The 17,946-nt window shown below is 44.8% G+C and overlaps 1 protein-coding gene across 1 annotated transcript in view; it reads right to left on the minus strand.

Annotated features, from left to right (window-relative positions):
- Positions 1 to 17,946, minus strand: part of TRANK1 (tetratricopeptide repeat and ankyrin repeat containing 1) — a 108,228-nt gene that overhangs the window by 26,847 nt on the left and 63,435 nt on the right. Inside the window, exons 10-15 of the mRNA XM_055321456.1 lie at positions 15,539 to 15,700; positions 12,968 to 13,222; positions 11,043 to 11,219; positions 7,451 to 10,363; positions 1,593 to 1,792; positions 825 to 962 (exon numbers count right to left, since the gene is read on the minus strand). Coding sequence (XP_055177431.1) covers positions 825 to 962; positions 1,593 to 1,792; positions 7,451 to 10,363; positions 11,043 to 11,219; positions 12,968 to 13,222; positions 15,539 to 15,700 — 3,845 coding nt within the window. The remainder of the gene's footprint in view (positions 1 to 824; positions 963 to 1,592; positions 1,793 to 7,450; positions 10,364 to 11,042; positions 11,220 to 12,967; positions 13,223 to 15,538; positions 15,701 to 17,946) is intronic.

Consider the following 17,946-nt stretch of genomic DNA (forward strand, 5'->3'; position numbering starts at 1 on the left):
CATGTGCAGTCAGAAGTCTGCAACAGGGACCAGGACACAGCCAGCTAAGTGCCCAGAGGAGACCCCACAGCACAGTCAGCAGCCAGCCCGAGCCCCCACCACACCACAGTGGTGGAGAGAAACCAGTGGCTCGAGTTGGGAGACTCTATCCATAATGTACTAAACCAGGGAAGAAAGACCATCCAAGGACTCAGGAGCCAAGTCAAAGCGGTGGGCTGGCACGGAGGTCACTGGGGGGGTCCGTCTAGGGACTCTTTCATTGCCATTGTCTGCATGGGCTGCAAGCAGTGGTGAAGCCATGCCAGAAGAGAGCTCCCAGGCAGGGCAGATGTCCTCATCCCCCACATTACCTGATCCAGTGGCCAGAAACCAAGCCTCATTTGTCTTCCTGGAGTTTCTCTTTCTATGAACTGAACTTGCCCAGCTCTGTCCTCATAGGGTGGACACTGCTAACCTTGCCTCCATTTGTAAGGCTCTCCTTAGAGGTCACTCCAACTGGAGCATCCTTGGGAGTCAAGGATAACAGAGCTAGTGAAAACTGGAAGCTGGCATTCAGGTACCAAGCGTTCAGAAGAAGCTGAACACAAGAGAGCAGGGCAGGGCATGGGAGAATCAGTCCATGACACACTGCGAAACCACCCACAGCCGTTGGCAGAACCCACATCCAAGCACACAAAGCTCCCACCAAATGGATGGTGCTGCAGAATGGAAACAGGTACCTGTGACAAACTCACTTCTACTCAGCTCCACGTTCTCTTGCCCAGAGTGGAAGTGTAGCTCATATATATGCGTGCACAGCATGAAAAGAATTCAGCATAACATACCTCAGAATCCGTAAAAAAGTTGTAGAGGAGGACATCATCAAATTCTAAGCCTTTTGCTTCATAAACGGTCAGCACAAGTGCCAACCCCAGCTCTTCTGGAATTTTCTCCTTTGCCATTTCATTAGCTACAAGGATTACCTGGGGGGGGGGGGGAGAAGGAGGAGGAGGTAGGGAAGAGAAAACATCAAATTCTACAAAGATAAATCTGGTAAAGCTCAGTCAATTTCTGTGGAAGGCAGGAAATGTCTTTAAAACAAAGTGAAGTAAGTCAATCGGAGAAGGACAAACAGTGTATGTTCTCACTCATTTGGGGAATATGAATAATAGTGAAAGGGAATATAAGGGAAGGGAGAAGAAATGTGTGGGAAATATCAGAAAGGGAGACAGAACATGAAGACTCCTAACTCTGGGAAACGAACTAGGGGTGGTGGAGGGGGAGGAGGGCGGGGGGTGGGGGTGAATGGGTGACGGGCGCTGAGGGGGACACTTGACGGGATGAGCACTGGGTGTTATTCTGTATGTTGGTAAATTGAACACCAATAAAAATTAATTTATTTAAAAAAAAAAAAAAAACAAAGTGGCTGGCCTGGGCTTGGTCAACCACTTAAGGTGAAATATTAACAACTCTTCATTCACCCGGATCTGAAATTTACCCATTCTGGCAGAGGAGCTATTGAACTCTATCCAGTGGAATAATTCAGCCCACTAAACTTTTTTTCAACTGCAAACTGCCTTTTATTTCACAATATGCAATCCCAAGAAGCTCACCTGGTGGGCTCCAAATTCAATAGGCTGAGTTTTCCTTTTGTTCCCTCGGAGCAAAATTGCCAAGTCGCTCACACTACAAGACTCCAGGACAGTTGGTTTGGGACCATCGAAGAGGCCAGAATCCCTGGGAAGGCGATCAAAAGATTCTGGGAAATAGAACTGAAGTAAGTCCACTACCCCAGATGCCAGATTGAGGATTCCTGAGATAAAACAGAAAACACATGTCAGATGCTGAGTAACACAACAACATGTCTGGGTTTTTTTTTGTGTGTATGTGCTTTTGTGCTTTGTTTGTTTGGCTTTGATTTTATTTCCCTGAGAAGAGGTATGGGCCCTGGCAGTATGGATAATTGCAAGCCAATTTCCAGCTCCCATTAGATTATCACTTTGGCCCTGCAAGGTATTACGCTGGGTACAGAGGATCAAGGCAGAGATGCGTTGTTAAGAATGACAAACATTATATGGTCTCATTCATTTGGGGAATGTAAAAAATAGTGAAAGGGAATAAAGGGGAAAGGAGAGAAAATGAGTGGGAATTATCAGTGAGGGTCACAGAACATAAGAAATACCTAACTCTGGGAAACGAACAAGGGGTGGTAGAAAGGGAGGTGGGCGGGGGGTTGGGGTGACTGGGTGATGGGCACTGAGGGGGGCACTTGATAGGATAAGCACTGGGTGTTATGCTATATGTTGGCAAATCACACTCCAACAAAAAAATTAAAAAATAAATAAAAAGAAGATTTTGCAGGATCTCGTTCCTGACCTGCACTCATTATCAGAGAAAATTACCTCGTAAAGAAAATTCAAGGCAGAAATATAATTTATCCAATTAAAGCTGTTAGAATGCTAATATAAGGGGCTACTATAGATGGCAAGGAAACAAAAATTATTCAGACCCTCTCATTGGAGTCTGGAGCCCTAGAGACGTTGTCATGGTAACAGCCGTGTCGGCTGTTAGCTGGAGGCCAAAGCCTCCAACACCTTCCCACCAAGTTTATGCCCAACCAAGAGAGGACTATAACTAAGAAAAATCATAGAGCTGGAGAGAGGGTTTTGTAAAGAGCTTTCTCCCTGGGTCCCATTTCTTATCTAAGCTCTGAGGAACATTGCCAGTCACCCCAACTGAACACTACCAGATGACAGGCACCTTCATAAAATTATCCCATTTAATCCTCAGGACTTCCTAGTGAGGTAGACCAGACAATCCCCACCTTTGCAAGCATAGACTCCAAGGTCCAAGAAGTTAGTATACACTTCCAAGTGACAGGATTTGAAGCTGGGTTGACACAGATCATCCAGGGTCTCTCCATGGCTCATAGGGGCCATGTGCCCTTTACCTGACACCAGATAGAACACTATGTTCTTGGCAGAACACCATGAAATGGGCATACAGGTCCCCATTGCTACTCCCAAATAATGAGAAATTTTACTACCCAGTAGTAATATTATTAGATGGATACAATTGGGAGCAAGAGTGGAAACTGCTAAATCAGAGCAAATCAGCTGATACTGGAGCTCCCCCCTCTTAAAGAGCTAGCAAAGACCAGAGGTCTACATTAATGGGAGAATCAGAAAAGGGTACAGAAGTGTTCATTGCAGTGATAAACAGGAATCTGTTGAAATGCCCTTCTAGGGAAACTAGATAAATAATTTTTTAAATAAGCCTACCCAAAGAATAAAAGATGGCTCCACCATAAAAAGGAATGAAACTCTGACACATCTTACAACATGGAGGAACTTTGAAAACATTATGCTAATCACTTAGCCAGACACAAAAGACCACATACTGTATGATTCCTATTATAGGAAATGTCCACAATAGGCAAATCCAGAGACAGAAAGTAGATCAGTGGTTCCCAGCAGGGCAGTGTGAGGGGGGCGGGAGGAGAGGGTGAGATGAAGAGCAACTGCTAATGTTATGGGGTTTCTTTTTGGGATGATGAAAATATTCTGGAATTAGAGAGTGGTAATGGTTACACAACCTTGTGAATATATTAAAACCACTGAACTGCATATTTTAAATGGGTGAATGTTATGCTTCGTGAATCTCAATTTTAAAAAGAACAAAACACAAGGTAAAATGTTCACTAAACATAGCATATATTCACTACATAATCAATAAATAAATGCAGTGATAAATGCATTTAATGTATATAAAGAAAAAAGATAAGGGTGCCTGGGTGACTCAGGTGGTTAAGTGTCTGGCTTCAGCTCAGGTCATGATCCTGGGGTACTGGGATGGAGCCCCACATCAGGCTCCCTTCTTAGTGGGGAGCCTGCTTCTCCCTCTCCCTCTGCCTCTGCAGCTCCCTCTGCTGTTCCCCCTGCTTGTGAGTGCTCTGTCAAATAAATAAATAAAATCTTTTTTAAAAAGAAAGAAAAAAAGATCAAAAGGAAATAAAATGTTAGCAGTGAGTGGCTAAGTATGTAGGGTTTTTTAACATTTAGGTGTTTTATAAAGTTTCTAAAATCTAGTACATATTATTTGGATTTTTTTCTGACTCTATACACAGAAACATACAGTCTTCCCTCCATCCCAAGAGAGGAGGCAGGAGAGGGGTTGATGTAATCATTGTCCCAATGGGTTTCTTAGCAAAAATATCAAAACTGTTCCCAGGAACACCTCCTTCTGCCATGTTTCAGCCTGCCAATTATAAAGGCTGCTGGCCCAGACCAGCAGCACCAAACCAGGGGGTCAATCAGAATGAGGGGCTCATTCAACTATCATGCCAGATCCTTCTACTGGACCCAACAACAGAAAAAGGACTGCCATGGGAACCATTCCCTGAGGACAAAAACAATGAATTATGTGCCTCAGTCACCCAGCCCTCACACAATGCCAAGCAGGGTAAGAGCTCAATAAACTTTCCTGAACAGATAAAAGAGGGCCAGGGCTCTATTTCCTATTAAAAGAATAAATTACTTTCCCAGACAAACAAGCACGAAAGGAGTTCATGACCACTAAATCAGATCTTAAGTTTTATTGTCAAATGGTGTTCTTGTGAGATGTCATTTTCCATTCTATTCTTTTTTGGATGGTAATTATTACATACAATGCCATCCTTTTTTGTTTTATATTTAATAAATATATATTTATTTTTCTGTTACCTAATACAATTTATTCACTCTATACATAAAAAAGAGAGAATAAATTATTTTGTGCTAGCTTTTCCTACATAATCCACGTCCCAGGAATGACTATGATAGATCAAGAAGCTGAACTGCTCAGACCCAGCCAGATCCTGTGATTTTTTTCAAATGCAGTATCAGTGATGACTTCCAGAGCCCAAAAGAGCTGGGCTGAGTTGTGTGGTGCATGCTATACTCTGGGAGGTCACCTGCCTTCTACTCATTATCTGATTCCTTGGCTAAACAAATCAGAATTTTAATCTAATTTTATAATGTGTGTGTGTGGGGGGGGTGTATTTTCTCTGTCCAACAAACCATAGCTTACCTGAGCTGCATCTAGAAAAAGAGCATCTATCAAAAACCGATAATAAACATCAGGCTTAAATGGCAAAATATTAAAAATATTCCCATTAACTTCAGAAATAACACACAGATGCCTGTTAAAGCTTATGCTTAAGATCCTACCCGATGAAATATAACAGGAAAAAACAAATGAGAAATATAGAAAAAAGATAAGGACTGCCATTATCTGCAGAAAAAAATGCCAAAATCTAAAAGTTAGAATGTTCAGCATGATTGTTAGATTGACCAGATCAACATATAAAAACCCATAGCATCCTTCTATACCAATAATAACTGATAAACGCAGAAAAAGCAAAAAAGGGGTAGCCATGATAATTATAAAAAGTGTAAGATCCCTAGGACAAATCCAACGGCTATATAAAATGTCTGAGGAAAATTTTTAAAATTATTGAAGGCACTAAAAGAAGACCTGAATAGAGAAATACACCAAGGTTCAGAAATCCCTGTGATATAAAGATGTGAATTCTTCCCAAAGAGCAATAAATTCAATGAAATTCTAATCCAACTTATAGAGTCAGAGAATCTGATAACTATGGTAAATGTGCTATCATGCTAACAGTACAAGAATAGACAAATGAGACAAATCAAAGGAAACAGTGAGCCCAGAACAAAGTCACAGACATATAAGAAAAGCAGCCTTACAAATCAGAGGCAAGGATATGCCAAGAAGTGAATGGTGTCAGCACGCCAATTCTCCATATGGAAAAAGTAAAATTAGATCAGAGAAGGGTTAGTTCAATAAAGACAATGTCACACCACACATACATTTTATATAGATTAAATTTAGTTACCCAAATTTAAATTTACCCAAATTTAAATACCGTTAGAAATAAAAGGCAAAATTTAAACCCATTAGAAAATCATATAGGAGACTATCTTAATAACTCCAGATCAGAGGAATTTCTTAAGCTACAAAAAGGCAAGTTGTAAAAGAAAACATTCATAAGTTAAAATTTAAGGTATCTTCCTACTAAAGAACACCATTACTTATATGCCGTTTTACCGTACAAACTTAAAAAGACAAGCCCTGCAATATATATAATCAACAAAGGACACAAAGGCAAAAAAGCATAGAAAATTCTTAAATTAGCGAGCAAAACAACTCATGAAAGAGGTAGGCAAAGGAGAATAGGAAATTCACAGAATACAGAATTACGGATAAACACATGAAAAGATGCCACGTCTCAAGAAAATGGAAATTCAAACCATACTAGATGTCATTTCACACCCAACCCCAAAAGCAAAGCAGGAGGATATACCACAGATCCAGAGAGATCTGCTCAGGAAGATTAACTCCAGGACTTTATGCCACAGTAAAAAACTGCCAGGAGCCTAATGTCCATTATTGGAAAATGAGTAACAAACTGTGGTACAGTCATAAAATGGAATGCTAACATAAGTTAGTTAGAAATGCGGAGACTGGAACTCCACATTATCAATATGCAGAAACCCCACAATGTAACATGAAGCAAAAATACAAAGTGGCAGAAAGATGTCTGGCACGATCCCATTAAATAAATCTCTAAGCATGTAAAATAATACTCCACACTGTTCACAGGACATATGCAGGGCACAGGAGGTGAATGTGGGAGCATTTTATAAACCACAAAGGAAGGATTCTGGCTGGCATGGATGTTGTGTTATTCAAACCCTCCGTACCTCGGTGTCCTCTGTGAAATGGGAAAGCTGCTCCCTGGCAGGGTCGTTGTGAGGATGAAGTACAAGTAGTCCACATCGGCTGCCTGGCATCACACCAGGCACAGAGAAGGGGCACGACTGCAGTTCAAGTTAAAAGCACCTAAGTACGTGCTATCTTCCTACCACCTCTTAGCCCTCTTTTTTGGCTTCTCCTTGGGAGAAAAGCCCATTTGGGAATTAATGATTTGTAACTAGCATATCGCTTTATGTGCTTTAACAAAAGTTCACAAGCAGTTCATGTGCTCCCCTGTAATGTTTTCATGTCTTGGCGAACTCCCAAAGATGTAATTTCCACTGAACCACAGCTTGAGTTATCAATCTAAGTGAGGAGCGGCAGAAACCATAAGATCTCTTGTTCGTGGGGGTGTTTCTTCTTCTTTTTTTTTTTTTAGAGATTTTATTTATTTATTCATGAGAATACACAGAGGAGAGAGAGAGAGAGAGAGAGAGAGAGAGAGAGGCAGAGACAGGCAGAGGGAGAAGCAGGCTCCATGCGGGCAGCCTGACGTGGGACTCGATCCCGGGTCTCCAGGATCACGCCCCGGGGCTATAGGGCCGCTGAGCCACCAGGGCTGCCCCATGGGGGTGTTTCTAACAAACTCCAAGATCATTTCCTTCCTACATGTCCCAGAACCTCCCCTGCAGTCAAGCACAGAGCCTGGGCATACCTGAATGGGACCGGTAGTTCTGGTACAGCTGGTGGATCTTCTTGGGCTTCCGGACAGCACACTGCTTATCCACGGTGCTTCTGCTGGCGTAGTGGAACAGAGAGCGCAGGTCGCTGAAGCGGAAGGCCACACCCTTCATGATGCTCTGGGCTGTGTCCCCCGTGAGAAACATGGCATTGGGGTCATTGATGCATTTCATCAGCAGCGCCAGCTCGGCCTGAGTGAAGTCCTGAATCTCATCGCCATAGAGCTCGTGGATGGACCATGGGAGCACCTTGAGCCTTGATAGTCTCCGGGACAGGTTATACAGGACATCTTCTTCATCGAAATAACCTTTCTGAGACCTGATCTGCTGGTACAGGCAGAAAAGACTGTAGATCTCACTCCGGTCTTCCTTGAAATTGGGGGACCGCTTCCTCCCTAATTTCTTATATGCTTCTTCTGTGAGCCTCCCCTGGGGGCAGCTGAGAGCCTCAAAAGACCCCTTCAGAAAAGATTTGATTTCTTTCCAAATCAGTGCGGGGTTGTAAGATGTTTTCCCTTTGATCATTTTGGGCCATATCTCATTGGTGAACACCTCAAATGTCACATACACCCGGGGGTCAGTGTCACATGTCTGTGTTTCTGCAGCTTTATCCTCCTCACCATTGTCCCCGTCCACCTCAGCCTCCTCCTCATCCTCCTGCCAATTAGGGATGGTCAACTCTTCCTGTGTGGACCATCCCACGATGGTTCTTTTCAAGCTGCCATCTTCGTTTCTCAGAAAAAACGGTTTGGGCAGAGAAGCATCAAGCAGGAGGAGTAGTTGCTTGGAAGTGACAAACAGAGGAAAGTTCTCATCCCTCAAGTCCTGAAGTTTGTGGACATTGGGTTCCAATGGTTTGTAGTGACTGGTGGCCTTGGTGGACTTGGAAAGCTCGATGAAATTCCTCTGCACCTCCTGGCACAGGACATGGTTCTTGGTCACAAAGATCTGATGTAAATGCTCCAGCTGGTGGGGATGCTCTGAGGTGCACACCTCTGCTGCCTGGCCAGGCCCCCCGGGCACCTCACTGGATCCCCCTGCGCAGGTTTCACTGTCCTGCTCCTCATCTATGCTGTCCACTGTTTCCACTTCCACGGAACCTTCCTCTTCTTCCTCCACCTCTTCCACTTCCTCGTCCCCTTCCTCCATACCTAGACCGTCTTTGCTGGGTTCCACTTCCAACCTTCTCTTCAGCCACATCTGCTTGGCCAGCAGCGGGCTTCCTGCCTGTTCAGCCTTTTCCCAGTAGATGTGGAATTTTTTCCACAGCCTGTACAAGCAGCACGTTGTCTTCCCAGTGCCACTCCGCCCAATGAGGATGATGGGCTCCAGTGGCCTGGGGTTGAGGTTGATCACGGCATACTCCAGCTCGCCCACCCGGAACGGGTACTCCACCATCGCCGTGGTGTCACTGAGGATGTTGAAGGCCATGCTGGTGCTGAAGCTGTGGAACTTCATGATGTTATACTCTGTCTCCACTGCGCTGGCCGGTGGGAAGTACTCGGGGTTCATGTGCTCCCGGCTCCTCTCCACTTCCGTGTCCTCCACATAGCAGCGGGGGATGCGTTTCTGGACCTTCATGTTGGCTGACACCTGGCCTTGGTGGATGCCTTTGAGCTTCTTCCTCAGGACACAGGACAGGCCCCGGTTGTAGGCACTACAGATGGCCTTGATGGAGTCCGACAGCTTGCAGTGGTCCAAGACGATGTCCCAGATCCGGATGATCTCTGTGTAGACCCGACCTGACTTCTCTGGGCAGTGTGGGTGCCGCTCCATGGCGATGATCTTCTCTGGGTTCTCACTGCATCGAGGGGAGAAGTCAATGGCCAGCTCCCATAGCATCCGGGCTCCCTTGTCCAGCTTGGCCTCGAAGAGCTGGATGCTTCCCTTCAGATGCTTCAGCCGCTTCTGGAGGCCCTGAGTCCACTCGCCATTCCCCAGCTGCTGGATAGCAAAGATAATTTTCTTCTTCATGACCTTGGTCATGACCTTACTGGACAGCTTTTTCAGCATTTCTGAAGTGCATTCGATCTCCCACGTCATGTTCTCAAAGTCCTGGAGGCAGGACTCAATCTCCTGTGTGCTCCAGCTATCTGGATCATCGCTGCCCTCTCTCCCTCTGTGGCCAGCAGGAACGAGCTGTGGGGCCCCGAGGCCTGCCTGAGCATGTCCACCCCCTGGCTCAAGGACGCTGTGTTTGTTCCCACTAGAGTCAGAGTTTCGTGCCCCCAGGGCCCGCTGGAGCTGGTCCTTCTTGACTTCCATTTCAACTCCTGTCTCCAGAGGTTCAGAGTCCTGAGCACAGTCCTCCAGGATGGATGTATCCAATTCCACCTGCTGAATTAAACCCATAATGTCCTGCACCAGGCGGTCTCTCATAGAGCAGGGCCTGACAGCTCCAGACTCCTGCCTCATCGCCTGGGCATCTGGGAGAGCCTCCCAGCTGTCAGGGACCACGGCTCCTTCGGACCGGGTCCTGGCAGTGACATTGCAAGGCAGTGACTTTGATGAACCCTGGGACTTGAGCTGAGATGTGTGACCAGGGGCAGTGGGCCTTGGGAGCTTCCCAGAGTGGGTAGCAGAGTCCTGCCGGCTCCTCCGCCTGTTCTCCATCACAGCTTTGTTCCAGGCCAAGAGCAGAGGATCGTTCTTCTTAATCCGGTGCCTTGCATCTTTGCCTTCTTTGTTCTTCAAGTTGAAGTTGATGTCAAACTTCACTAGCAGGTCTATCAGCTTCTTCATGCGCTTCAGCATGCCCTTCTGGAAGAGGATGTGCATCAGCGTGTTCCCATTGCTGTCCTGGATGTTGGGGTTGAGGTAGCAAAATTCAGTGGGGTTGGACCAGAAGAGATCCAACAGGTGGCTGAGGAAGTTAAAACCAATGTCAGCTGAAAGACACAAACAAAACCCTTATAAGTGCTGAGCCACTCCTGCCAGGGAACAGAAACTCCTGGATTTGGAGAGATGCCACCATGGGCATCTCAGAACACTGCACTCCCCCTTCTCAAGTGCTTGATAACCCAGTGGTTCAAAACCAGGGCCTATTTGCTCCCAAGGGAAACCTGGCCATGTCTGGAGATAAGATATCCCAATGGTTATCACTATTTCGGAGATGCCACTGGCATCTAATGGGTAGAGGCCTGGGAGGCTGCTAAACATCCTACAATGTGCAAGACAGCCCCAAAGCAAAGAATTATCTAGTCCAAATGTCAATAGTGTCAAGGTTGAGAAATCATAAAATAAGTTCATAATGTGCCAGTAAGACCCTTTATGTCCAGGCCCTTGAAAATGGTGTAAGTAACTGGAAAGTATTTATCAGCCCAAGACAACCAATTTTGAAACTTAAGAATCTTCCCCAGCAACCCACCCTGACCATTCACCATGATGGTTGCTCCTTCTTATCCAGCCATGGGTATGGAGCCAGGAGATATGGGTGGGCCTGACCAAGAAACTGGCCTATTCTGGATAGTTGGTTTTCCCAGGAGGAAAGACAAAAAAGCATAGCATCATTTCTAATACCCAGCTTCCTCTTCAAGGACAAGACTGCTTAAAAAAATCAAGGCCTACCTTTGATATCTAAAAAGATGTGGAGTGCCGCATGCAAAGGAGTATCACCTTTTGTGAGGGAGATACCTCGGGGGTCTGCACCCTTGGTCAAGAGAAGAAAAGCCAACTCGAAGTCTTCATGCTTCAGGCACATGACAAGCGGTGTCTCCTTGCTGTTCTGGAGACCTTCGGGCAAGGCTGAGGAGGCAGAGGAGATGGACACATCCCCGTGAGGGATGTACCCTGTGATGAGTGACTGCCTGGCTCACCTGAGGAGGAGGGGACCACTCTGCCATGTACTCCAAGGGAAGAGCTGATGCTGACTGGACTTCCAAGGCAAAGGCTTCTGAGAGCCCTGAATGAAAGCCCAACTCCCTCAGGTGTCCTGTTCATGGGCCGTGCCTCTCCTGGCTCTCCTGCTCCCCTTCATGTCTCCAGACCCCCGTCTTCAGTACTGCCCAGAAGTGGGGACAGGGCCCATGAACAATGGGAAACCCTGGTGCCTGCCTGACACCCTACCTGACACATAATCAGTGATCAGGATATGAGCATGGCTGCCTATGCCCTTGGCTTCTATGAAGCTTATTCCTGAGGATGCCCATCTACCATCAAATGGCATCTTCCCTGACACTCTCCACCCCCAATATCAGCTTCCTTTTAGCTCGGTCCATGCTTCCCCTCTGCACTGCAGGCTCCCTGACCTGCACCCCTGTGATCTGAACACCCCCATGCACCACAGCAGCTATGCATTCATGCTGTTCTTGGTCCCTAGCACCTAATTCCAAGGAGGCACTTCATAAGTGCTTGCTGATTCAGGAATAAAACCAGAATTCCATGACAGCCACAGTTTCCAGGCAAAGATAGCAACGTTCCAGTTGAGAAATGGTTTTGAAGAAATAAGCTATAGAAGACATTCCGTCTACCTCTTAGAACCTGTGGGTACAGTCAATGCCCAAAGAGTTTGTACTTTGGCATTTTGAGAGCTAAGGACCAATAAAGGGCACTCCTTCTTAAACAGCCAAGCAAACAGCAAACCACACGGACACAGTGCTCTTCCAAGAACCTGCAAGCGTGAGCTCATTTAATATTCAAAACAGCCCTGAGAAAAAGGGAAAGTTTTCATTCTCATTTTATAAACAAGGAGATGGAGGCAGAAATAGCATGCCCAAGGCCACATAACTAGTACTGGCATTAGTAGAGGGGCAGGAAATGAGGGCAGGAGGAGGTCGGTGTATCCAAATGAGCTTTAAAATAAAACCCAATCCAGAGCGCCTGCGTGGCTCAGTTGGTTAAGCGTCTGCCTTCCAGGTCATGATCTCATGATCTTCCTCTGTCCTTCCCTCCACTTGTGCACGTTCTCTCTCTCTCTCTCTCTCTCTCTCTCTCTCAAATAAATAAAATCTTTACAGTATAAAATAATAAAATAAAACCCAATCCAGCAAGACCCTGGCACTCTCCAAACATACATCCAGCCAAGTGTGATTGTGCTGATTATAATGGTAGATGTTTCCACTCACCAATTATTTGGCTGTTTCTTTAAAAATAAGCACCTCAAATCCTAACCTGCTGATTAGAAAAGAATGAAGAGTTGACAGGGATGCACACAGCATACTGAGTGCAGGGGGAAAATCCAGCCGGCAGTCAGAAGGAAAGGACCCTGTGGGCCACATCTGGGACCAAGGGGCCCCTCCATGCACCTGCAATTTCTCACACAAGGCAGAAGGAAAGACAACAGAGCAGACTGGAGTTCACAAAGACAGAGCTCCTAGAGGCCCACACCCACTGACAGGGCATTAATCTGGTCACTGTTGCAAATGAGAAGCTATGGAGGAAGAGAATGGGGCAAAATTTAAAGGCATCTCCAAAATCATGTGAAAGACCCAGGACCAGAGGTGGCCTGGAATCCCAAGGGACAAGTCTCCAGTGCTCATAATAGGCATTCTCACCTCCACTGTCGATAAGGCAGCCCAGGAGCTGCATCCTCCGAGGATCCCAGGCGCTGAGCCGGGGGATGACAGCGCAGAGGTCAAGGTCTGAGAAGTTGCAGCCCTTGATGAGACAGTCTCCCAACGGTGGCTCCCCACTTACTTTGCGGGTCAGCAGCAGAAGCACTTCCAGCCATTTCTGTTTCTCCAGTAAAAACTTGATGAAGGTGTTGGCGCAGTCATGGTTAATGTCACAGACCAGGTCAGGAGGAATTTCTTTCAAAAATAAGAATACACCACACTCCAAAAAAAGGTTCATATGCTTCCTGTCCCCAAATACCACCCAACATATCTAGGAGTAATTAACATGAATCAGTATTTTTAACCTCCAAGGAAAATATAAGCAAGTAATTACTTTGGGCAGCTACTCAACCACTCATAAGCGTTGGTATAAGCACCAGCCATGTGATCTTGGAAAGTTTAGAAATACTCTAAAGAGAGTCTGGCCCAGGAGGAGAGGAGAATGTGACTGTGTCTTGGGAGAAAATGTGAGTCAGGACATTCTACTGAGATCCGAAGAGCCTAGCTTAAATTTTGCATAATATTAAGAGTGTGTTCTGCTTAAGGAGCACTGACATACAGGGAGACACTACAGAATAACTGAAAAGTTAAGAGTCATCAGGTAGCGGTGAGAGGATGGTTTCATCCTCAATTCTTAATTTCATATCATGATACACTAAGTATTTCCATCTGATCTCTGAGGTATGGAGACAGAATAATGGTTATCCCAGTCCATGATGCTGGTATATCCTCTGGATGGAAAACTTCTAAAAGAGGTCTTCAGTAAGTAAATTGTCAGATTTAGCAAATAAAATTGTAGGATGCCAGTTAAACTTCGATTTGACATAAACAACAAATAAAATTTTAGTATAGTTCATGCAATATCTTGGACATACTTCAACTATATTCACTGTTTATTCAAAATTATAATTCAACCAGCATTCTATAATTTGTCTGGCAACACTACCAGGAAGAAAGCTGGGAGGACATGAAGGGAAGAGATCAAGAGTTAATCTATGTAAGAGCAAATTAATTTGCATTTGCTAGTTTTTACTTCCTAAGATTAAGATTTCTAACATGAATATTCATTTTAATATTTAATACTTAATTTGAAAACAAGAAAACCAATTCAGTGTGCAGGACCCTGGACTAAGTGCTACACATCCATCATCTCAGGAGATTAGTACCCTAGCAAATGCAAAAGTGAAGGAACTGAAACTTAAGTTAAATAATTGGGGGACACCTGGGTGGCTCAGTGGTTGAGGTCTGCCTTTGGCTGAGGGTGTGATCCCGGGGTCCTGGGATCAAGTCTCGCATCAGGTTCCCCACAGAGAGCCTGCTCCTCCCTCTGCCTGTGTCTCTGCCTCTCTCTCTGTCTCTCTCATGAATCAATAAATAAAATTTTGAAAAAAAAAGTTTAAAATAAAAAGAAGTTTAATAATTGGATCTAGGTCACAGATCTGCTAAGTGGTAGAATTAAGATGAAAATGTAAAACTCCAGGGGATCACTTGGTGGCTCAGCAGTTTGGTGCCTGCCTTCAGCCCAGGGCGTGATCCTGGAGTCCCGGGATTGAGTCCCACATCAGGCTCCCCGCATGGAGCCTGCTTCTTCCTCTGCCTGTGTCTCTGCCTCTCTCTCTCTCTGTGCTCTCATGAATAAATAAATAAAATCTTAAAAAAAAAAAAAAAAGAAAATGTAAAACCCCAAGCCTTAAAACATTAAGATCTGCTGTATACCCTGAAGAGCATTTGTGTTCCGCTGGCCACTGCTTTCCACATTCTCTGGAAAATTAAGAAATCTCAGAACCTCTGAATGATCCAAGTGAATGCGTTACAGCCCATACCAACTACCAATTTAAAAAATACTCAATTTCACCTACTTAGGGTTTCTATAATCTTCCCTAATTATTATCTAAAATGTGTCATCTGAAGTTCTTTTGTAGAACTTTCCTGATTTCCCCACGGTGAAAAAATTAATATTCAATTCTATGATAACTTTATACACCAACATTAGCCAATATCTAGAGAAGAGAGAAATAGCCATGGTATTTAAAAAGAGATCGGGGATCCCTGGCTGGCGCAGTGGTTTGGCGCCTGCCTTTGGCCCAGGGCGCGATCCTGGAGACCCGGGATCAAGTCCCACGTCGGGCTCCCGGTGCATGGGGCCTGCTTCTCCCTCTGCCTGTGTCTCTGCCTCTCTCTCTCTCTCTGTGTGACTATCATAAATGAAAATTTTAAAAAAAATAAAATAAAATTTAAAATAAATAAATAAATAAATAAATAAAAATAAAAAGAGATCGTATCTGCAGAAGCAATTCTAGCAGGATACCTGAAAAACCAGAAACAGAGACTGACACTCAGGGTGGATGATCTAGATCTCCCACTGAATAATGTTCTGTGCTATTTGGATATTTTACCCATAGCTTATTAGAGTTATTTTTTTAATTAATTCCTTTAAAGATATTAGAAAAGACTTCTAATGAGTGTATGTCATCTTTGGCACAAACGAGCCTATGTCATAAGGAAAGTTACCTTGCAGAGAAGAAAGGAGGCGCAAGAACCTCTGAACTACTTCCTGCTTCAGAAAGTTCTTCTGCAGTAGCTGGTTTCCTGAGTTCATGTACTTCGCCAGCTGCTCACAGGCCTTCCGGAAAATGTCAGTCTCACTTACAGGTCCATCACCATTGTTCAGTCCTGCAAAACAAGGAGGTGACGCTTCCAAATCCAGAGATCACTGGTGTGGGAGATGGCAAAAATTACCTCCACCCCTCTGCGTACGCACTTGCTTTGTCCAGTGATTCTGTGTCTCCTTCCATTGAGAGGTGGAGCCTAGTCTCCTCCCTACCCTGGATTCTGGCCTGGCTTCTGGACTTGCTATGACCAAGACAAGGCAGTGGGTGTGATTTTTGTGCTGGTTCTAAGGAGGTGGGGCCCACAAAAGCTTGCCTTAGTTCTAGTCACTCTCTTGAGACCCTGACCTCTCCCACGTGAACAGGTCCAGTCTCGACTTCGGCAGAACAAGAGACAGCCTAGATCAAAGAGGAATCAGTCCAGTTTTCCAAACTGAGGGTCCATGGATGTGAAAGAGCCTGGCCAAGATCAGCAAGACCACAGCTGCTTAGAGGAATTCAGGTAAAACTATGAGAACAGCCCAGCCTAAACTGGGGTGAACTGCAGGATCAGGAGCAAAATAAACACTTGTTGGTTAAAGTGACTAAATTTTGGGAGCGGTTTGTTACACAAAGCTGTCATAGCTGATGACAGTTGATGGACTTAACAGCAAGAGGAGGCCAGCCACCCATGCATCTTAATGGCCAGCAGAAAAATCCAGGAGGAAGGAGTCACCTCTTGGCCAAAGAAGGGAAGACAATAGCCCTTTGGTTCAATTTATTTGAGAAAGCAGCCATGATTTGAAAAACCCCACTGACAGAATATTGAAAAGGACACAAGCCTAATTTGGTATTGGGTGATATACTCAAAAAGCACCCTTGCTTAAAAGAGAATCTCACTCGGGACGCCTGTGTAGCTCAGTGGTTGAGTGTCTGCCTTCAGCTCAGGATGTGATCTTGGAGTTCTGGGATCGAGTCCCACATTGGGTTCCCTGCAGGGAAACTGCTTCTCCCTCTGCCTGTGTGTCTCTGCCTCTCTCTTGTCTCTCATGAATAAATAAATAAAATCTTTTCAAAAAAATAGAATCTTACTGAGGGACACCTGGGTGGCTCAGTGGATGAGCATCTGCCTTCGGCTCAGGTCATAATCCCAGGGCCCACATCAGGCCCCCCACAGGAAGACTGCTTCTCCCTCTATGTCTCTGCCTCTCTCTGTGTGTGTCCCTCATGAATAAATACATAAGTCTTTAAAAAAAATCATAGTACAGAGAATTAGGACTCTCAGAAAAGGAGCAACTTCCTTCACTATCATGTGTTACTTGTCCCCCTGGCCTGATGTCATTAAAATCCTTTCTAGAACATCATTCTCCCACTAGGAAAACTGGCCTAAAAGTCATTTAACACTTAAGAGAAATAGACTAAGCTGGACAATACAGACAATTAGATGCAGTTGTATAATAATACATGCATAGTTGTCTGGTTCAGGATAGTTACGCAATGGATCAGAGAAAGTTCCACATGTCAGGAAAGAAATGAGAGAATGATATCAACAATGTAAAGATGCATGAAAGGAAAGGCGCTGGTGATGGTACCTCTGGATAGACGTGGGGGACTTGCTTATTACTCTGAATTTGTCTGGGTTTTTTTGTTTTCTAAATATTCCACAAGCTTAGTAAGAGACAGAAGAAACATCAGAAGATAATGTTGCTGGGGAGCCTGGGTGGCTTAGTCAGTTAAGCATCTGCCTGGGATTGAGCCCTGTGTTGGGTGCTCCCTGCTCAATGGGGAGACTGCTGCTCCTTCTCCCTCTGTCCCCCACCTCCCTTGGGCTCTCACTCTCATGCTCTCTCTCTAATAAATAAAATCTTTAAAATGCATATATATATACACACATATATATATGAAGTTGCTTATACATTATAATCACAGATTGTTTTTTAAAAGATCACTAATAAGTGCTGAACACCATCAACAAAAAGATTGAATAAAATATGCCAAAGTATAATTACAATACATTTTTGTTTTTACAAAAAAACTATGTTTTTACAAATTTTCTACAATGATATTTAGTAGAGATATAGAAGCAGATTCGAAATTGAAAATTAAAACAGGGACACCTGGCTGGCTCAGTGGTTGAGCATCTGCCTTCGGGTCAGGACATGATCCTGGGGTCCTGGGATCGAGTCCCACATCAGACTCCCCACACAGGAAGTCTGCTTCTCTCCCCACGGGAAGCCTGCTTTTCCCTCTGCCTGTGTCTCTGCCTGTATGTCTCTCATGAATAAATAAATAAAATCTTTTTTAAAAATTGAAACAAAAAGAGATATCCAA

Source organism: Nyctereutes procyonoides, unplaced genomic scaffold (genome assembly GCF_905146905.1).
Source record: "Nyctereutes procyonoides isolate TBG_1078 unplaced genomic scaffold, NYPRO_anot_genome, whole genome shotgun sequence".
Classification (NCBI taxonomy): Eukaryota; Metazoa; Chordata; class Mammalia; order Carnivora; family Canidae; genus Nyctereutes; species Nyctereutes procyonoides.